Source organism: Cololabis saira, chromosome 10 (assembly GCF_033807715.1).
Source record: "Cololabis saira isolate AMF1-May2022 chromosome 10, fColSai1.1, whole genome shotgun sequence".
NCBI lineage: Eukaryota > Metazoa > Chordata > Actinopteri > Beloniformes > Belonidae > Cololabis > Cololabis saira.
In genome coordinates, this window is record NC_084596.1 from 4837276 (window position 1) to 4860302 (window position 23027).

The window sequence follows — 23027 nt, forward strand, 5'->3', positions numbered from 1 at the left end:
GGTATTTACTAATCATGGTCTGTTTTAAACTATTTCTAAACTGTATAATGTTTTTACTTTGTTTAAGATTATCTGGCAAGCTATTCCACAACTTAAGCCCTGTAACTGAAATACACATAATTTTAAGTGTTGTTTTAACTATTGGTTGTTTGAGATTATGTTCCCCCTTAACTCATATTCATCTCTATCCTTAAACAGTTTTTGTATGTTGCAGGGGAGTGAATTATTCTTTGCTTTGTATATTATCTGTGCCGTTTTAAATTCAATTTTAGTCAGTCAATTTTAGTGCGTTTAATTTCCAGAACAAAACATTTGTGTGATGATAAAATCCTACATTATTTACGATTCTTATACATTCTTACACAATACATGTATTTGCCCTCTAGTGGACATACAAGTTACTTCATTAAAATTAATTATTTCCCCTTTAGTGGACACGTAAATTACTGCATTAAAAGGCATTTATTTGCCCTCTAGTGGACACATAAATTACTGCATTAAAATTAGTTATTTGCCCTCTAGTGGACACAAAAATTACTGCATTTAAATGCATTTATTTGCCCTCTAGTGGACATGTAAGTCACTGCATTTAAATGCATTTATTTGTCCTCTAGTGGACACAAAATTTACTGCATTTAAATGCATTTATTTGCCCTCTAGTGGACACATAAGTTAATGCATTTAATGCATTTATTTGCCCTCTAGTGGACATACAAGTTACTTCATTAAAATTAATTATTTCCCCATTAGTGGACACATAAATTACTGCATTAAAAAGCATTTATTTGCCCTCTAGTGGACATATAAGTTACTGCATTAAAAGGCATTTATTTGCCCTCTAGTGGACACATAAATTACTGCATTTGAATGCATTTATTTGCCCTCTAGTGGACATGTAAGTCAATTCAATTCAATTCAATTCAATTTTATTTATATAGCATCTAATACAACAGAGTTGTCTCTAGACGCTTTCCAGAGACCCATACCCAGAACATGACCCCGAGCAGTTATTACATAAACAATGGCAGGTAAAAACTCCCCTGGTGGGAGAAAAACCTTAAGCCAAACAGTGGCAAGGAAAAACTCCCCTTTAGGAGCGAAGAAACCTTGAGCAGGACCAGGCTCATAAGGGGGGACCCTCCTGCCGAGGGCCAGACTGGTGGGTCAGGGACGGCAGCAGCACAGCAGGCAGGTGGAAGCAGCAACGGGATGACCGGGGGTGGGGACCGCAGGCCAGCACGCAGCTCCCGAAGCTCCGGCCCAATCAGCAAGTCCCAGGTTGGGGTGCAGGGTCAGGAAAAGACTTGTGCTCCGTAATGCAAGCTACAGCCACCCACGACCACCTGCAGGACAAAAGAGAGAAAAGGGAGGAGAAGGGGGGGCCAGCACAAGAAACTACAGGAGCGACTCTGACACACTAAAGTTTACACTACCTAGAGATTTACCAACACCAGCTAGAGGTTTACTAAACACTAACTATAGGCTTTACTAAACAGAAAGGTTTTAAGTTTAGTTTTAAAGGTGGAGGTGGTGTCAGCCTCCTTAACCCAGATTGGAAGTTGGTTCCATAGTAATGGTGCCTGATAGCAGAACGCCCGCCCTCCAAATCTACATTTAGATACTCTAGGAACTACGAGTAAACCTGCACTCTGAGAACGGAGAGCTCTGACAGGAACATAAGGCACTATCAGGTCTTGCAAATAATGCAGAGCTAAGCCGTTTTGGGCTTTATACGCAAGTAATAAAATTTTAAATTGGATTCTGAATTTTACGGGTAACCAATGGAGCGACGCTAACACTGGAGAGACGTGGTCTCTCCTGCTAATTCCTGTCAGTACTCGTGCTGCTGCATTTTGGATCAGCTGGAGCCTATTCAGCAAATTACTTGGACATCCTGCTAATAACACATTACAGTAATCCAGTCTAGAAGATACAAACGCATGAACTAGTTTTTCTGCATCACTCTGTGAGAGGATTTTCCTAATCTTTGCAATATTACGGAGATGGAAAAAGGCTATTTTACAAACCTGATTGACATATGGTTTAAACGACAAATCCTGATCGAAAACAACACCAAGGTTTCTCACAGTTGCACTGGAAGCCATCGCAACACCATCTAATCCCTTCCTAAGATGCTCTGGACCAAGAATGATAACCTCTGTTTTATCTGAATTTAGAAGCAGGAAATTTCTGGACATCCAGTCCTTGATGTCCCTAAGACATGCCTGAAGTTTAACTAACGGTTCTGTTTCATCCGGCTTCATAGACAAGTAGAGCTGCGTATCATCAGCATAACAATGAAAGTGTATGCCGTGATTCTGGATTATACTTCCCAACGGCTGCATGTATAAACTGAACAAGATTGGCCCTAGCACTGAACCCTGTGGAACACCATAACAGACCCTTGACTGTTCTGAAGAAACCTCATCTACATGAACAAACTGGAACCTGTCAGATATGATTTAAACCAACGTAGAGCTGTCCCTTTAATCCCAACAACGTGCTCTAACCTGTGCAGTAAAATGCCATGATCTATAGTGTCAAAAGCAGCACTGAGGTCCAGTAGAACCAGTATGGACACTTATCTGAGGCCATAAGGAGGTAATTCGTGACTCGAACCAGTGCTGTCTCTGTGCTATGATGCATTCTGAACCCTGACTGAAAGACTTCAAACAGATCATTTCTATACAAATAGTCACATAACTGGCTTGAAACTGCCTTTTCCAGAATTTTATGAATAATTATCAGCAGAGATTCTACAGCAGAGCTACAACCAGGGACTTTCTGATGAAAATAAACAGTTTGGTGCAATGAACACGCACGCACCAGGTATTTATTGTTAAATCAATGTTTGGGCTACTAAAACTCAGTTTACAGAATAAACATCGATATAGTCGATCTCCATGGTGACAAAGTCGATCTCCATGGTGACAAAGTCGATCTCCATGGTGACAAAGTTGATCGTCTTGGTGACTTATTTGCTCTCCATGGTGGTGAAACTTGTAAGCCCCGCTGTTGTTGAATTATGAGACTGTGAGGTGATGGTGGACATGAGATCATGGTGTGCATGAGCATCACCCTCTCATGTGCTGTTGAGTGGCAGCAGCCAATCAGGACTGACTGCACATGCAGTGAACCTGCTGTGTTGGAAAAGTCCCTGGGAGGAGAAGAGAAGGAGACCGGAGCAGAAATATTAGTTTTAGTTTAATTTTACCAGTTTGATTATTAGTTAGTAGTAGTATTAGTTCTGGTTCACCTGTGTGCATGTATTTCTAAAAGTAAGTACATGTTTTACCTGTATTCCTGTTTAAAGTGTTATTATATTGCCACATTGGGTGATCATTTGGAGGCAGATTGTTGAATTTATTTTGGATAAATGTTACACAAACCTGTTTATTTAGTTATAGTTATATTACCAAGAAGGTTTAAACATGTACAATATTGTGGTATTTATTTTATTCATTTGCCTACATTTGTTATAATAATACTTTGTGTAAGGTTATTATGAAAGCAGGACAGAGTTATGATACTTTGGTGTTATTTTAAGAGTATTATTTAGTATAGATGTTTATTGCAGATAGCCTAACTGTTCTCTATGGATGTGTTATTTTGTTCTGCAGACCACACACTCCTTCAGCCTAATAAACTGGTGAAAAGGGAAGTTCTGCCTCCCTTGTGTTTGGTCAACACCCCTTGGCGACGGTGTTGAGGTTATTTTTATATAATCATTTAAATATTTGATATTCATTTAAAAACTAAGTAAAACATTTAACTATGGTTGATATTGTCAGTACAAGGAGAGAAAGAGAGGAGAAATAGACCCCCAGTTTACGTACCAGTAAAGATGATAAGAGGGAGGGGGAGCCCCCCGGAGCACAGCGAGAGGCGATGGCCTTGGAGAAGAGGCCCAGTCATGGAGGAGCGGATGAGACCACTGATAGTTGTAGGAGCCGAATGGATTAGTATTGAGCACTGGATTGGGTGATGGGTTTAATGAATGAAGGCACCTCAGTGGCTCCTTGTCGTAGGAGTGTCTCTGTGGGTGGCCTTTGGGCGTCTACAAATAAGGTTTCTCTTCCGCTCGCGCAGAGAGGCTGGCTGGATTATAGAGGTGGGGTGAGCTGGGAGAGAGCATACTTTGTTGACCGCACTACGCATTTTGTATTATGATATCAACTCACACTCATTGATTGCTCATTGTTTAAGCTATTTTGCACTTATTTATTACAAGTATTGGATTGTATTGTGATAATTGATGCACTGAAATAGTAAACCCCTTTTTAAACTTGAGTTTATTGTTTGGACAGTGGATTATTATATTAATGTGCGCGTCGGACAGTTTTAGTATCTCCCATGCTTAGCCTGCCGGTTGATTGATCAATTGGGGTCATTATCAGCCAATATAATAGTAATTGAGGGGTCCCGGCGTCAGTACGCTCATTATATTTGACGAAGTGTTGGAAGAGAACTTCAAAGGGGTCTCGAGCAAAACGTATATGAACGGTGCTTGTAAAGTACAGATAATGTCGATGTAAGCTTTATAAGGAGAGGTCCGATGAGGGGTCGGCAGAGCCTTTCACGTCCGGACACAAATCGCTCTCCTGTGTAAAGTCTGATTGTATTTTTTGCAATAAAGACATCACAGTACTTGGGACGAATATCAGCCAAACCACCGACTTGTGTTTTTTTCTAATCTTGGACCAAAGGTTTAGAAACTTAGGAAAATTGGACGAAGGTCTTAAAACAGGATTTATTATTCTACAACGGCTATCCTACCTGAACCCTTAGTCTCACCTACGGTGAGCTTTATTATTATTTAAAGGCCCCGGTCATTTAGCCCAGCTCCCGGCCCGGTTCTGATCCGTTCCCCTGGAGCATTATGGTCTGTATTTAAACAGGAACTACTTCTGTTAAAGCTGTCTTTGGACAAAGTTGATCAACCTCAAGCAAAAAAGGTTTATTAGCCACTCTCTCAGGTATTCACCCCTCTCTCCATATCATTTAAGTAATGATTCACTTTTCTTTTTTAAATTACTTATTAATTTATTTTTATTGAATTGTATAATTTACAATCTGTTTCACTTGAGGTATGATTGTTGTTATACGTTAGTCTGTATAATTTGTTTTTTTCTGAGATCGTTCCTTGTTCTTATTATTAATAAAACAAATAAATAATAAAATAAAACCTCAGGTACAATAGAGCCCAACAGTTCAAACTTCACCATAAAGCATCTGGGCTTTATTTATTTATTTTCTTAATTATATTAGTGAAAATCTGGCAGTACATTCAAACTAACAAAAATGTTTCCATCTAGAAATATTATAACATTAACATATTTGAAGAGTTGTAAATATATCAAACTGGGATTAAAAGTGTATTTTCCTTTTCTTTTCTCATTCTGATAGGTGGTCATAAGTATCTAATTTACTGCTTCAGTTTGCATGTTTTTAATATTTGTATAAACTGTAAAATATGTTGGCCCCGACTTGCTTCATGATGCTACATGTGGTTAAAACTGTCGTCCTCTGCTTTAGCTGCCGTTTCAGGCTGGAGTGACGTCACTGACTCACAGACCAACACCTCAGACAGAGCTGTAGGGAAGTTAAGAATGTGTATTTGGATGTTTCTCAACAAAAAACCAACACATTACGATGTTACTAGTCAATAAATGTGAATTTTACTTGCAGATATTACGAATATCAGGGGAAAATAAGTCACTTTAAAGTAATTTTGTATGCTACATGTACTAGTTGACAGGATTAAAGATGTGCCATTAGTGTAAATAAAGTGACTTTTCATTTCTTCAGCTATCCAGTCTTAGAAACACTGAAATCCCGAGGACTTCACAGTGAAGATGTCTGCAGGACAACTGGACGCTTCAACACCTTTCTGAGCCGTTTGGAGCCTCTTTTAGGCCCATTTGAACTTCCACATGAGGTCATTTTCAATTCTCAATCCCTTCTTGGATAAATTACGATGTCAGCTGTTCACTTTGACTGTTTTTTTGTAGTTTATACATTTATTTTATGTATTACTTCCTCAGGTAATGTTAGGTCACCAGCAGGGTAACCCATACCTCTGATAACTTTTTAAATTATTCTAACATTCTCACTCACAGACAAACATACAGATATAACATGATTTAATGACTTAAAGCATTCCTCTAAAGGTGTGTTGAGTTCATGGGTTCATGGGAAACATAGTTTTAGTATAAAGGGTCTCGTCAGCAGACATGGAGCAGGACAGAAGACGGTCCTAGAGGAGGCCGTGGTTGAGATCAGACTCTGCTGAAGGCCGTGTGTCCTCACTGGTGGTAAACGTACACACACTCAACACACACATGTGCATTCTTGTGAGAACATGCCAGTAAAGCAGAGGTTAGGCTGGATTTTCACTGTTACATCTCGCTGGCATCCGTCCCAAAATTAGCCCAGAAGTTTCCTGCTTTTTGTTTCACACCCACCACACCTTGAGATAAAATCAGGATCAAAAGTTTATGCCACAGTGGCCGCGTCAGATTCATCTCAGTGATTAAACTTGTGTGTTTTGCTCTTGTCCCTCCTCTCGCCTTCTTTTCTCCCTCGTCCTCTTAAACAAGTTTTCACTCCACCCCCCACTCCACGCCTTACACCGCTCCCTAACCATCATTCCTGAACTTTGTCTTTGACTCAAACAGGTGAAGGTAGGAACTCGTTCTCACTTCTGATTTACCTGCAAACTTTGATCATTCTTGTGTCAGAAGACAAATCTACATGATTGTTAATGACAACATTTTTATTGGTTTTATTATTGAAGAGAAACACTGTGATGATCTGCCAGTTTTCTTCATCGATCAAACTTTGGTGTTTTTATTTCCTGGAATAAACCTGTCGTCTCCAGCATTAAAGTCAGACTGCTGTTTCCTGTGGAGCCTTTCCAAATAAAGCGTGTTTCCTGGAGGAAGTTGTTTGCTTGTGTAACTGTTGTGTGATGAGGCTGTGAAGGAGGAGGACACGTGTCTCTGCAGGACAGTTTCACCTCTGAGCTTCTGCACATTTACAGGAACCAGACTCGCGTAGAGGCCCAGTCTCTTTCTGCTTGTTTAAGTTTTTCAACTTCCTGTTTGTGCAGTAAAACTCTGTTGTTCATAGAAGTTAATGTTTTTAATTTTAGACACAGAAAATGAGATAGCTCTGAGAGAAAGCTTCAGAGCAGCAGCTCGGATCAGTAGATACGGCTGTATCAGTGACTTCCTCCACCTCCCACTGGTTTCTGACTGCATTCTAGTGACATTAACACTAAAGAGAAGAACAAACCAGAGCAGGATCAGCTGATCTCTGTCCAACACCAGTGATGTGTGTTTCCTCTGCAGGTGAAGGTGTGTGTGTGAGCTGATGTGTGTTTCCTCTGCAGATGAAGGTGTGTGTGTGAGCTGATGTGGACGTGAATTCAGCAGAATGGACCAGTGTGAGGACGGAGAGGAGGGAGTCCCTCCCTCTAAAACCTCTCTGTGTGGGGAACATGAGAGTCGGAGCAAAGCTCAAAGGTGAGATGAGCATCTCTAACTGTCCTGACTCTTCTGCATGTCAGAGCTCAAGACTCACCAAACCTCATTATTACAGGAATCGACCTGGACCTGGACCTGGACCTGGATCTGGATCTGGATCCGGACCCGGACCCGGACCCAGCTGTGTGTCCTTGAAGAGCGACGACTCAATGGACTTTTATATGAACTTCAAAGGAGAGCAACATTCTGCTGTAAATAGGTGAGTGTATCCAAACGCTGCCAAAGATTTATGTCTAATGCTTTTTAAAGCAGCACTATGTAACTTTTCCAGCTTAATCTAATATTTCATCATCATCATTGTGATGGTACATCAACTTCCAACAGGTTTAATGAACCTCTGTCATGGTCTGAGGGGTCTGTATCGCCTTCACTGGCACTATGTAACTTTGAGGAGCATGGTAGGAACCCTTCCACACTAAAAAACTACACATTTTTACGGCTTTGACTGCTTTACGGCATACGTCACTTCCCCCTCCTTCCTGATTCGTAGTGGAGACCAAAGCTGGGCGGGGCGTGGAGCGCAGAGCTCAGGAGAAGCTGGTATCATGGCCGAAGCAGCGAAAACACCGAAGCAAATAAAAGTTTTATCGGAGGAGGCAATTGTGCAGGGCTGATCTGCAAAATATAAGGAATATAGGTCACAGGTTATAAAGTATTTTTTTATTTTGTCAGTAAGTATGTTGGACTACTAATTTATGTCGAAGTCCCTCTAAAAAACGTGACAGGAAAAAGGTGCAGTATAAACCCTGAAACAGGACAGGGGGGCGGGGGAGACTTCACTAATAAAACCAAGTTGAACTTAGTGATTTTCAACATTGTCATATTATATTGTTTAGCCAAAAATAGATACATTAGCTCTTCGCTATCCATCCTGCAAACGACCGCTGAAAACAGAAAAGTAGTTTTGAAAGTCCGTCCCGTCTTATTTCATTCACTATTGGCACTTTTGCACTAGGACTTACTTGGCCCGACTCGGCTCGTCACTCTTCTACCTCTACCCGTTTGTTTTTCCACAGCCAGGGGAGAAGTGGGCAGGTTGGGGTGAAGCTGCTGTGACGTACTCGACTGCGCAACCGCTTTGTTCATGTCGGCGCTGATCAGAAATCAGCTGGAGCCGGGAGCGGCTGAGAGTAAAACAGCCCGTCTACATCCCTTTTTTAATTCTCTCGTCAGCCACCAGGTTTATGAACATCTGCACTTCAGAGATGGATTCCCGCTTCCTGATTCAAACGTCTGACGGCCCCGCCCCCCGACCAATACGTGGCACGGAGGGTGGTGATGTCAGAAATAGTCCCGGCTCAGCCCGCAAAGAACCTTGCCAGAATGGTTACAGAAATAGTATCGGCTTGGAGCGGCTCTACCCGCCTCAGCCCCTAGTGCAAACGTGTTAGACGGGGCTGTACCGAGCCGAGCTGGGCGGAGGCGGGACTAATGCAAAAGCGCCAGAACAAAACAAATGCAGCGACAGGACAGGATCTTTCCGGCAGTACGCGCTGGTGCTCATGGGAAATGGAGTGTTCTTTCTGGTAAAGCACTACCACTTTTGTCCAAAGGAGCCGGCAAACTCAACAAAAGCTGAAAGTTACATTGTGCTGCTTTAAATAGACTGAATATTTTTATCTGAGTAACTTATTTTTCATATAAATAGAATATTTACCTTTTGAACTTTTGTCTTCTATCAGGGTCCATCAGAAAAGACACTCACTGGAACATGAACCCAGCTGTTTGTCCTTGAAGAGCGACCGGTCAAAGGGCTGGTTAATTACCTTTAAAGGAGACCAACAGTCTTCTTCAGAGAGGTGAGATGTATTTAAACACATTAAATGTATTTAAATCAGTCCTCATGTTAGGAAATGTCCACATGTTTCTTCCTAAGTAGATCGTGTAGTCCTGGACCCCTGTGGTCCTCCATCACCTGATGGTGATCTGAGATTCCTCCTCATAGATCTTCATCTCCTGTCAGGAGCTTTTTCCTCTGGTTGACACATCTGGAGGTCTCACCTTCCAGAGGACTGATCCTGATGATGGTCCAGAGTTCCTCTTACTGATCCTGATGATTATCCAGAGTTCCTCTTACTGATCCTGATGATGATCCAGAGTTCCTCTTACTGATCCTGATGATGATCCAGAGTTCCTCTTACTGATCCTGATGATGATCCAGAGTTCCTCAGCTGCTTCATGTCTCCATCAGTTGTCCGTCTTCTTGATCTCTAACGTTTCTTGGAGCAGAACTGGATGTTGTGAATGTGTGAATGAGCAGAGCTCTCACTGAGGTCACATGTTCTCAGTGGATCAGCAGGACTAGTAAACCTTTCAGTACCACCAGTCCTCTGATGGACTGTCCTCATCCAAACAGGACTTCATGGACCTTCAGCTGGTGTTTGTCTCTGTGAGGACAGACATGATGTGAGCTAATTCTTCCTGGTTCCTCCACAGAGTGGACCAGCAGATCTCAGAGTCCCCCAGCGGTCCGTCTGTCCAGCAGCATCAGACACAGCTGGACTCCGTCTTTCAGGTCTGTAATGAACAACAACTGCTTCTCCATCTGTTCTGTTGATGTTTGTCTCCATGCTGGTCTCTGGAGACCAGTGGACTGTCAGTCTGTCCATCATGGACCTGATGTTTGTCTCCATGCTGGTCTCTGGAGACCAGTGGACTGTCAGTCTGTCCATCATCGACCTGATGTTTGTGTGAGGGTTTGACACTTCCCCCCAGTTTGAGTTTCAGTTCTGTCCCTCCTTTTTCCCATTTGCCCTGATTGTGTCTACACCTGTGTCTCCTCATGTCTCGTTATCCCCTGTGTATATCTGGTCTTGTCATTCCTTTGTTCCCTGTCGGTCCTCACTGGTTCTTCCTCTATGTCTCCTCGTCGTTTTTCCTCATCCTGGTTTTTTTGTTGATCCTGCTCTGCAGCGCTTTGTTTTTGCCTTGAATAAACCCTTTTTTGTTGTGAACTCCTGGCTCCTGCTCTCCTGCACTTGGGTCCTCAGCAAACCGAACCTTAACAGAACGGACTGACCAGATGGACCCAGCGGGAGAGCGCCTCATGCTGATGGAATTTTTGCGCTGGGCCGAGGAGGGGGAGTATGGGGACCCCTTTTTGAGGACATGCCAGGCTCTGGGTGGGCCCAGAAGCCTGCAGGCTCAGGGGAGGCAAGGACGACGGCGTAAGCGCCAGCCCCAGCTTGTTCCAGCTCCAGCTCCTGCACCCGTCCCTGTTCCTGTGGTGGTTCCGGACGCACCTTCCCATGTTCCTGTGGTGGTCCCGGACGCAACTTCCCATGTTCCTGTGGTGGTCCCGGACGCACCTTCCCATGTTCCTGTGGTGGTCCCGGACGCACATTCCCATGTTCCTGTGGTGGTCCCGGACGCACCTTCCCATGTTCCGGTGGTGGTCCCGGACGCATCAGCCCCTGCTCCGGTGATGGTCCCGGACCCCCCCCAGCCAGCTCCGAGGACCCGGGTACCCCCGCAGCCAGCGCCACGGACCCGGGCCCCCACTCAGGCAGCTCCGAGGATCCTCTGCCCCCCTGTTCCGGCTCCCCGCATCCTGTCTGCCCCTGTTCCGGCGCCCCGCATCCTGTCTGCCCCTGTTCCGGCGCCCTGCATCCTGTCTGCCCCTGTTCCGGCGCCCCGCATCCTGTCTGCCCTTGTTCCTGGGGCGGTCCCGCCGCCAGTCTCCGTTCCTCAGGCGGTCCCGCCCATCTCTGTTCCTCTTCCTGAGGCGATCCTGGATGGATCTGCCCAGCCCTGAGGACGGCCCTCTGGCCGGTGTGCCTGGTTCCGGGGTTGGCCCCCCATAATGACTCTCCGGTTGGCCCGGCCCCATTGGCGTCCTCCGGAACTCTCTCGCCGGTCTGCCCGGCCTCGAGGACGGCCCCCGGAACTTTGGCCGTGTGTGGCTTGGGCCCTCCTCCGGGCCCCCTCCGCCCGCCCTGGGTGACTGTTGGGACATCTGGGATCTGTCCCTTGAGGGGGGGGGTACTGTCAGGGTTTGACACTTCCCCCCAGTTTGAGTTTCAGTTCTGTCCCTCCTGTTTCCCATTTGCCCTGATTGTTTCTGCACCTGTGTCTCGTTATCCCCTGTGTATATCTGGTCTTGTCATTCCCTTGTTCCCTGTCGGGCCGTACTGGTTCTTCCTCCATGTCTCCTCGTCGTTTTTCCTCATCCTGGTTTTTTTGTTGATCCTGCTCTGCAGCGCTTTGTTTTTGCCTTTTTGTGAATAAACCCTTTTTTGTTGTGAACTCCTGGCTCCTGCACTTGGGTCCTCAGCAAACCGAACCTTAACAATTTGTCTCCATGCTGGTCTCTGGAGACCAGTGGACTGTCAATCTGTCCATGTTGGACCTGATGTTTGACTCCATGCTGGTCTCTGGAGACCAGTGGACTGTCAGTCTGTCCATCATGGACCTGATGTTTGTCTCCATGCTGGTCTCTGGAGACCAGTGGACTGTCAGTCTGTCCATCATGGACCTGATGTCTGTCTCCGTGGTTTCAGTCTGATTGGTTCCTTCATGTGGTCTTCTGTTCCAGCTGCTGGAGGACAACATTGTCATGTTTGTGAAGAACGAGCTGAAGAAGATCCAGAAGGGTCTGAGTCCAGATTACCCAGAATCCCTAGAGCATCTGTTGCAGGGTGGGGATGAAGAGCAGAGGAGGAGCAGAGATGCGTTTGTGAAGATCACAGTGAACTTCCTGAGGAGAATGAAGCAGGAGGAGCTGGCTGAGCGTCTGCAGAGCAGTAAGAGGATTTCTCTGAACATTTAACCTGCTGGATAAATGACCCAGAATGCATCAGGAGATAAACAACATTCACAGAACAGCCACGACATTCGCCCCTACATGGTACCATGTAATTACAACTCCAGGACCCCAAATGTTCTTGTCACTTCCACATCCTGAATGTACAGAGGTGTTTTGGTGGTAAAAGTGATTCTACTCAATATTGCACAGCTCATCGAGCTTTTTTCCACTTTTATTGAGGTTCTTTTGCTGCAGTTTGTAAAAAGCGGCTGAAGTCTAAGCTGAAGAAGAAGTCCCAGTGTGTGTTTGAGAGGCTTGGTAAAGCAGGAAACCCAACCCTTCTGGAGCAGATCTACACAGAGCTCTACATCACAGAGGGAGGGACTGGAGAGGTCAACCATGAACATGAAGTCAGACAGATTGAAGCAGCTTCCAGGAAACCAGACGGAGCAGAAACAACCATTAGACAGGAATACATCTTTAAACTCCCACCTGGAAGAGATGGACCAATCAGAACGGTGATGACGAAGGGAGTGGCCGGCATCGGAAAAACAGTCCTAACACAGAAGTTCACTCTGGACTGGTCTGAAGGCAGAACCAACCAGGACATCCAGTTCCTGCTTCCATTTACCTTCAGAGAGCTGAATGTGCTGAAAGAGAGAAAGTTCAGCTTGGTGGAACTTGTTAATCACTTCTTCACTGAAACCAGAGAAATGTGCAGCTTTGAAGAGTTCCAGGTCGTGTTCATCTTTGACGGTCTGGATGAGAGTCGACTTCCTCTGGACTTCCACAATAATGAGGACCTGACTGATGTTACAGAGTCCACCTCAGTGGATGTGCTGCTGACAAACCTCATCAGGGGGAACCTGCTTCCTTCTGCTCGTCTCTGGATCACCACACGACCCGCAGCAGCCAATCAGATCCCTCCTGAGTGTGTTGACATGGTGACTGAAGTCAGAGGGTTCACTGACCCACGGAAGGAGGAATACTTCAGGAAGAGGTTCAGAGAAGAGGAGCAGACCAGAAGGATCATCTCCCACATCAAGACATCACGGAGCCTCGACATCATGTGCCACATTCCAGTCTTCTGCTGGATCACTGCTACGGTCCTGGAGAACGTCCTGGAAACCAGAGAGGGAGGGGAGCTGCCCAAGACCCTGACTGAGATGTACATCCACTTCCTGGTGGTCCAAGCCAAACTGAAGAAGGTCAAGTATGACGGAGGAGCTGAGACAGATCCACACTGGAGTCGAGAGAGCAGGAAGATGGTGGAGTCTCTGGGAAAACTGGCTTTTGAGCAGCTGCAGAAAGGAAACCTGATCTTCTATGAACCAGACCTGAGAGAGTGTGACATCGATATCAGAAAGGCTTCAGTGTACTCAGGAGTGTTCACCCAGATCTTTAGAGAGGAGAGCGGCCTGTACCAGGACCAGGTCTTTTGCTTCATCCATCTGAGTGTTCAGGAGTTTCTGGCTGCTCTTTATGTGCATCAGACCTTCATCAAGTCTGGAATCAACCTGCTGGAAGAACAAAGAAACACCTCCTGGTGGTTTAAAACCAGAGCAGAGACTGACCTCTATCAGACAGCTGTGGACAAGGCCTTACAGAGTCCTAACGGACATCTGGATTTGTTCCTGCGCTTCCTCCTGGGTCTTTCACTGGAGACCAATCAGACTCTCCTACGTGGTCTGTTGGAACCAAAACAAAGAAGTTCACAGAACAATCAGGAAACAGTTAAATATATCAAGAAGAAGATCAGTGAGGATCTGTCTGCAGAGAGAAGCATCAACCTGTTCCATTGTCTGAATGAACTGAACGCTGGTTCTCTGGTGGAGGAGGTCCAACGGTCCCTGAAGTCAGGACGTCTCTCCACAGATAAACTGTCTCCTGCTCAGTGGTCGGCTCTGGTCTTCATCTTACTGTCATCAGGAGATCTGGAGGTGTTTGACATGAAGAAGTTCTCAGCTTCAGAGGAGGTTCTACTGAGGCTGCTGCCGGTGGTCAAAGCCTCCAAGAAAGTTGTGTAAGGACGAACACGGACACATCTGTTTTAATTACAATCACATGTTGTGTTCATGGAGGAAACCAGTTAAATTCACTGTTCAACTAAGTTCAGGTTCATGTGGGACCAGTTCTCCTCAATGATTCATCTCAGGAAACTTATTAGTTAAAATAATAGTTTAAATAATCAGCATGTATTGATGCTATATCATTTATTTCTTTGTTAAATGACAATCAACTTTTAAATAACCTCATGATCTCTCTTTAATCTCCTCTGCAGGTTGAGTAACTGTAACCTCTCAGAGAACATCTGTCCACTTCTGTCCTCAGTTCTCAGCTCTCAGTCCTCCAGTCTGACAGAACTGGACCTGAGCAACAACGACCTGCAGGATTCAGGACTGAAGAATCTGTGTCCTGGACTGGCGAGTCCACACTGTCATCTGGAGTCTCTCAGGTCAGGATTCATTCAAGTCTTTTCCAGTTCCAGTGAACATGCTGCTAAACGTGTCTGCAGCAGGACACTTGAGCAGAGGACAGGCAGCAGACCTGTGTTGTGTGTCTGCAGGCTGTCAGGCTGTCTGATCTCAGAGGAAGGAAGTTCTTCTCTGGTCTCAGCTCTGAGCTCCAACCCCTCCCATCTGAGAGAGCTGGACCTGAGCTACAACCATCCAGGAGAGTCAACAGGGAAGCTTCTGTCTAGACTGGAGGATCCCCGCTGGAGACTGGACACTCTCAGGTAGGAATACAGAAGGACATCAGTGTGCTGGACTCTTCATGGTGTCTTTGTGGACATCATCTTTGTGGCTCTGGATTTTGTTGTGGACATTTTTATTAATTACACAGAGTAAAATACAGATTCCTGCACCCGACATGTGGATACTAGTCCTCTTAGAGGAAGGTATACATTACAAAAGAGATGTGACCCTTTCATCTGCATTTACATGTTTTATATCCCTCTCTTCCATCCTGTTCCTTCCAGCTGTTGGCCTTTTGTTACAAAGCATATAATGTGTGAATGTTTTCCATGACACTTTGAGCGGAGATCTTTGAGCAGACGGAGCTGCTGCAGCTCATCTGGTGCTGCAGCAGAGCTGATAGATGCATTTCACAACTCTGAGCCTTTCTTGACCCAGTAAACATCCTAGAACCACAGCAGGGTGGTTTTCAGGCCCATCACAGCAGAATAACAGCTGCACCTTCACTCATCCATGACACGGTCTCCTCCTGCTGCTGATTCAGCAGAGATGAAACCAGATGAAAAGAATGTGTTGAAACTGTGCTGGAAGGTGACGACCACAGGACAGACTTCAGAGATGCTGCATTCAAGTGCATCTGTCCAAGTGTTGGACTGTTCCTTCATCCGTGTGTGAGAGCCATGTAATGTCCATGTTTGCTGAAAGAGACTGAACTTGTCTGACCCCCGTCCTCCTTTCAGGGTGGAGCCTGCTGGACAACGATTCCTGACACCAGGTCCATGGGAGTGTAAGTGTGTTTTTATTCAACCATCTTCACTCGTTCATGAGTCCATCAGTGATCAATAACTGATCAATAATAACTGCAGCTGCTTGTTTGTTCTCTCCATCAGATTCCTGTCAACTCACCATCGACACAAACACAGTCAACAACGACATCAAACTGTCTGACAACAACAGGAAGATGATGTTGGTGAAGGAGGATCAGTCATATCCTGATCATCCAGACAGGTTTGATTACTATCAGCAGCTGCTGTGTAGAGAAGTTCTGACGGGTCGCTGTTACTGGGAGGTCCAGTGGAGCGGAGGTGTTTCTGCATCAGTGAGTTACAGAAGAATCAGCAGGAGAGGAAACTCTGCTGACTGTATGTTCGGAGGAAACAATCATTCCTGGAGTCTCGACTGTTATCAAGATGGTCGGTACCGTGTCCGTCACAATAACAGGGAAACATCCATCACCTCCTCACATCCACCTCCATTCTCTGGCAGACTAGCAGTGTACGTGGACGTTCCTGCTGGAACTCTGTCCTTCTATGAAGTCGTCTCTGACAGACTGATCCACCTCCACACCTTCAACACCACCTTCACTGAACCTCTCTGTGCTGGATTTGGATTCTGGTACCGGTTTGGGTTTGGTTCCTCAGTGTCTCTGGGTCCAGTTTAGTCTCAAGAGTCTCCTGTCAGAGAAACCGTCTCTGTTGGAAACTGGACTTGGACTCTGGTTCTGGTTCCTCAGTGTCTCCACGATGGTAGTGATGATGAAGGTGATGATGATGATGGTGATGATGAAGAAGAAGGAGATGATCACTGTTTATCTTTAGTTTTTTGGTTTATTGTATTTGATCTTTTTCACATTTAACCATTAAATAATTTACTGGACTGTTGATGTTTGATCATGAATTCGATTTTTATCTCATTATTCTTGTTTTATTCTTGATTCTGTCTCTAAATGTTTTCATTTTTGACTTCCCGCTTAGATTCTTAAAGTCTTGTTTCTTCCCTGAAAGAAAGTTTGAGCTTCAAATCTAAACATTTCCATTTTACATTCAACGTTTCCAGTTTGTATACTGTTTGATTGATTAAGCAGATTGTTTTAATTTGATTCCTTCAGTTTTCAAAGTTGTTGATGTAAAAATGAAGTGAGAAGATGGAAATATTACTGTAACATCCAACATGTAAAAACATCAGCAACATGTTTAAAGGGGACATATTACGGCATTTAATGTATATTTTAAACAGGCCTTGAATGTCTTAAAAACAATCTAAAGCTTGTTTTTTTATACATAAATCAGAAATTCAGCCTGTGGGCCATGTCTTTAGTTTTACCGCTTCTAACCCCTTTTTCTGTGCTCCATTCTAAGGGAAGGGGGGGTATGATAATGAGGCTCTGCGCTGATTGGCGCGTCTTCTGAATGTGGGCTGGGCTGTGGGCGGGGGGGCATTGCTGCCTTGGTCCTCCGTCGCTGGGCGGGTGCCGCGTGCCCCTGCGTTTGTGGGGACTCCGTGACCCTTGGGGTGTCCGCCGGGGTGGCCCCGGGGGGGTGGGGCCGGGTCCGGGGATCGGGCCTCCCCTGGCCGGGGGGTGCACGGGTGGGCGCGGCGGCAGGGTGGAACCATTCTCAGGTGTCTATGTCATATGTTGTCAGTATGAATGGAGGAATGCTGGACCATTTCCCCCTCCGCCTGGGGGCTCCGGCGGCACCGGGGGTGCCCGTGGAGGTACGGTGGGGCCCTGGCCCGGCTCGGAGGGCCGGCCCCCGTCTACTGGATGGCCAGTGAGAGAGCGTGGGCGTCCTTCCAGGGCCGGCTCCGCTGGTCCTGCCTCCTGGCTTCGGCCTCTGCTCCCCCTCCTTCCCCGCCTTACACGATGCATACGCACACAGCAGAAGGGGCGGGGGGTCCGGGTCGTGGGGGGCATTGTTCCGCGTGGCCCAGCACTCCCCGCCTCACGGTTTTAACAGCACTGTAGACACTGCACATTCAACACTTATTAAATACATTTGACAAGGACATTTAGTTCGGGGGGGGGGGGGGGTCGGTGTCAGATTGATACCTTGTCCTCCCCCTCCCTGTTTTTATGAGAACAAATGAGAATAAAAAAGAGCAATATAAAAAGTAGAAAAAGACTATGTACAAGAGAGAAAAAAAGTAGTAAACACCAAATAAACTATAATATAATAATATTTATAAAATATTTCGAAAAATACGTGAGGTATTAGTGGTTATTGCACTTTTAAAGAGACAGGTTTATTGCACACGGGTGGCTACAGTTTCTTGTTATAGAGTCTGATGGCTGTGGGGATGAAGGACCTGCGGTAGCGTTCCTTCTTGCAGCGCGGGTGGAGCAGTCTTTGGCTGAAGGAGCTGCTGATGCTCCCACAGTGTCATGTAGGGGGTGAGAGGGTTGTCCATGATGGAGTTCAGCTTGACCAGCATCCTCCTCTCACCCACCGCCTCGGCAGAGTCCAGAGCACAACCAAGAACCGAGCCAGCCCTCCTGACCAGTCAGTTCAGTCTCTTCCTGTCTCTCTCCGAGCTCCCGCAGCTCCAGCACACCACTGCAAAGAAGATAGCAGACGCTACCACAGAGTCATAGAAAGTCCTTAGGAGCTCCCTGCACACACCGAAGGACCTCAGTCTCCTCAGCAGGTGGAGTCGACTCTGGCCCTTCTTGTACAGGGCGTCGGTGTTGTGTGACCAGTCCAGTTTGTTGTTGAGGTGTGGAGTACTTGTACTCCTCCAGGTAACACCCAGGTACTTGTACTCCTCCACCGTCTTAATGTTCAGCCCAGGTGGAAGCAGCAGTGGGATGACCAGAGGGGGCGTCAGCAGCAGACATCCACGTAGGCAGGTGGAAGCAGCAACAGCAGACATCCACGTAGGCAGGTGGAAGCAGCAATGGGATGACCGGGGATGGGGGGGGGGGGCGGGACCGCAGGCCAGAACGCAGCTCCCGAGGCTCTGGCCTGCAAACAAGGTTGAAAGAGAAACAAGGCACATTTATTAAAAACAAGACACGTTATAAACAAATATATACATTTATGTACAAACTATATACAACAAAAAAAACTATATACAAACACCTCCTCATTTTTTTTTCTTCATCTCCTCCTTCCAGTCCGCCAAACCAAGCCACCAACAGCAGCGCAGTACGACGTGCCCCCAATGCGTGTGTGGCGTTTTCGGCTGGCCACACTGGGAGCACGTGTACTGCATATTGGTGTTGTGCAACTCAGGTAGCTAAGTTGTCCAGTTATCGAAAGGTTATTAATAATTTTATTAATAATTATTAATAATTAATAAAGTCGACTATTTATCAAATTGAATGATCAAAAATGATAAAAAGATCCTCGGGGCACCACCCTGGGCCTTAATCCAGGGAAATGATAACTTTTAACAGCAGAAAATCAGTCTCAGATCATTAGGATTATTCTGCAGAACAGTAAATCTTACTATCACTTACAGAATAACAATTGAAGGGTGAGATTCGAGCACTGGCTCTGCTCAAACAATCAGTTTGTGACCAAAATCTGTATGAAACAACACACAAACACTCATTAAAAATCAATCAGAATTTATTTACATACGGGTATCAAAGCAGATTTAAATAAATACCCAAATAAATCCTGATGGCACACTACGTTATTATAAAACCATTAATTAACTAGAAAATATCAATAGAAATGACATAAAATGAAACTTAAATGCATGGGATGTAAAAGAAATCAAATGCAATGATAAAGATGATTAAGAACCTCTGCCGTGCAAACGTGGCTGTGGTATCTAAAGATGGCCCAGCCCTGACCACGTGCAATTAGAACGGATGGTGATCCCGGTGTTTAAACCGTGATCAACTGGCAAAACGGCGCTTTAAAACATGAATGACTAGCAGAAAGTGGTGACTACAAATTAATGACAACAGTCATGATGATAATGTAATCTCAGCTCTGAACACAGATTTAGCTCTGAAACACTCCCAGTTAAACTAATACACCCAGGTCTCAAAACCTGACGCCTCCTCGGGTCTCCGGGTGCCGATCAGGTGTTCCTGCCGGGTCTTTGGTCGGAGTCCCCAATCCAAGAGGTCTCCCGCCTCTCCAGATGTTTATGTGTATGCAAAACTCCTATGCTGTGGAAGACAGCTAAAGTTGTCCCTATACCCAAAGATAAAAAATCTGTTTTTAATGAGAGCAACTCCAGACCGATTAGCATTATTCCTGTTCTGAGCAAAATCATGGAAAAGGTTGTATATATGCAGATTCATGATTATTTCTTTATGAATAATTTGATAACTAGGTCTCAGCATGCCTATAGACCTAGCCATTCCACGTCTACTGCTTTGATAAAAATGACTGATGACTGGTTTAGAGCTATTGACAATTCTTTGATGATGGGGGCTGTGTTGTCAGATTGTGCAGAGCATAGTTTTATGTCACCTTGAGTATTGTTCTGTGGTCTGGGGATCTGCCGCTAAAGGTGAGCTCAGAAAGCTGCAGATTGCCCAAAATAAGGCTGCACGCCTGGTATTGGGTTGCTCTACAAGATCAAATATTAACCGCATGCATGATTCTCTCTCATGGTTGACAGTAGTAAACAGTGTTGGGCCTCGCCCATATGCTCATGTGGACTGTTATAAATGTATATGAACAATTTCAGGATTATGAAGACCAGTGAAGCCAGACTTTGGCCCTTCTTCCTGAAGTCAGAGTTTATAACCCCTGCTGCTAACCTCCTGGTCAGTTTATGACCAATGCGGCCTGGCTCGAGTTTATGACCCCCGCTGCATGGCCCGAGATCAAAACAGTGAATCAGCAGGGTTTCTGCCAGGGAACAGACTCCCTGGGGGTTTACGACACCTGGGGGGGCCGGACGCAGCGGAGCCCAAAAAGCCAGGCCTCGAAGGGGGGTACTGCCTCTTTGAACAGGCCGCCGTGCCATGAACTACAATCCCCCAGCATGCCTTGCGTGGGGGGGGGGGGCGGCGCCTACAAGCGGCTCGCATCCAATCGCAAACGAGGCACCGACGACGTCACCGCAGCACGCGGAGGACTCAAATCCCTCGGTTGCTCCCTTTTTCTCTCTCTTCTCCACTTCATCTCATCCGAGCTGGATCTTTTGGCTCCGGGCCAAGATCCCATCTCCTTTTCTCCCCCCGGCTGGGGGGAGGTGTAAGGCCCGCATCGGATCGGGCCGGTCCGTTGGACCTGCGGTCCACGGAGCCACGGTCTCCGGGAGGCTCCGGCTCCCACTAAACTCTGTCCTGTTTAAGTTTTGCAGATCCGAGCTCACGCCGCCCACGCGCTCTCGGCCATCAGACTGGGACACTGCGACTGAAGCCCCATTCCCCGCTCCGAGCCCCTGTCTGCTGACCGCGCAGGGATCGGAACGGGTTCCTGGACGGACGGCCGGCGTCTCGCCCGGTTGTGAGCTTTCCTGGGGCCTGGACGGCCGCGCGTCGGCGACCGGCGAGCAGGGAAGCACGGCAAGGAGAGACCGGTCCCCCGCCGCGCCTAGAAATGCGTGAGAAGCCTCCGTTGGTCCGGAAGCACGGCCCGGCACGAGGCGGCCCCGCCGCTGTCTAATCCGTTTCAGGGGAAGAGACGGGACGCGAGAGCCTGACTGGGAAACCCCCAGCAGGACTGCGACCCGCAGTCAACAAAGCCCGCAGGCACCAGAGGAGACGTGAGGCCGTGAGCAGTGATCAGTAGAACTTGAGCGGTTCAGAACTGTGTGAAGTCGTGATCCCTAGTTATCAGTAATTTGGAGCGTTTCAGAGCTAAATCTGTGTTCCGAACTGAGATTACTGCATACACCATCATCATTGTTATCATTATCGTGTTTGATTATCTGGTAGTCGTTGTTTTCTGCAGTTGATCACGGTTCAAACGCCGGGATCACCATCCGGTCTAAATTTGCACGTGGCTTAAAGAGGGTTTCGCCATCTTTAAATGTTTTGAACTGTAGATGTTCTTTATCATCTTTATTATTGCTTTGATTTCTTTTTTTCATTCCATGCATTTAACTTTCATTTCATTCTTATTGATGTTTTCCTAGTTAATTAATGGTTTTATAATAATGTAGTGTGCCATCAGGATTTATTGGGTATTTATTTACATCTGCTTTGATACCCGTATGTAAATAAATTCTGATTGATTTTTAATGAGTGGTTTTTGTTGTTTCCTGCAATTTGGTCACATTTGATTGTTTGAGCAGAGCCAGGGTTCGGATCTCACTCCTTCAATTAATAAATGGGTATAGTAATTACTTTGAGACTGATATTCTGCTGTTAAGTTATCATTTTCCCTGGACTAAGGCCCCAGGGTGGTGCCCCGAGGATTTTATTTGTCATGTTGGTCATTCAATTTGATAAATAGTCGACTTTATTAATTATTAATAATTCTTGAATACAATTATTAATAAGCCTTCGATAACTGATCAGCTTAGCTACCTGAGTTGCACAACAACAGGTTAGCTTTAAACACAGCTGTGATGTTTAAGTCTGTCTTGATCAGTAAAACTCCTGACTTTTTATTTAAACATATTGTTTTTAGACGTACTGTGCATGACCATGACACTAGAGGGTCCAGCAAAGGTCAGCTGGAGCTGCCTCACCCAAGAACAAATGCCTTATCACGATCTTTTGTCTATAGAGCAATAACCCTGTGGAATAATCTGCCTCACTATCTCTGTCTTATAGAAAGTAAACAAGTATTTAAAAAGAAACTTAAATCTTATTTTAGATTTTAGAGTTTAGATTATAATGTTGACTTGGCTGTATGTCGAATGGTTCCGTTGTGTGTTTTAGTGCAAATGAATTTTAGGTTCATATAATTATTAAATGTTTGTCTTAAGTGTTTTAACATCAGATATTTTATAATTGTATTTGTAAATGTATGATATATTGTGGATGGTGTGATTGACTGTTTTATATTCTTGTTGTTGTTCTTTGTGGACCCCAGGAAGACTAGTTGGTTACTATGGTACCAGCTAATGGGGATTCTTAATAAACTAAACTAAATTAAACCGCTCCTCCTCCTGACTCTGGAATCAAAAGGGGACGGTGGTGCAGCGTGCAGCAGCAGGCGCTCCCCCCCCGGTCGGAGGCTATCACGTCGTCTCGGGTGCGCGCAGGGCCGGTCCACTTCTTCGGAGTGCGGGTGCCCATTGGGCTGATGAGCGCGTGGCCCCGGACGGGGCGGCGGGATGCGTCTCGGTCTGCGCTGGGCAGGCTGGCCAGAGGTCCTTCCAAGAGAAACTCGGAGA

The 23027-nt window shown here is 45.8% G+C and overlaps 1 protein-coding gene across 1 annotated transcript; it reads left to right on the forward strand.

The window, feature by feature from the left end:
* Window positions 1-7647: 7647 nt before the first annotated feature.
* On the forward strand, window positions 7648-16428 carry LOC133451755 (protein NLRC3-like). The gene is made up of 7 exons (XM_061730896.1): window positions 7648-7746; window positions 9230-9346; window positions 9984-10062; window positions 12082-12289; window positions 12532-14314; window positions 14573-14690; window positions 15850-16428. Exons 1-7 carry the CDS (start codon window positions 7697-7699, stop codon window positions 16426-16428), a joined length of 2934 nt encoding a protein of 977 aa, XP_061586880.1. The 5' UTR covers window positions 7648-7696.
* Window positions 16429-23027: the final 6599 nt, after the last annotated feature.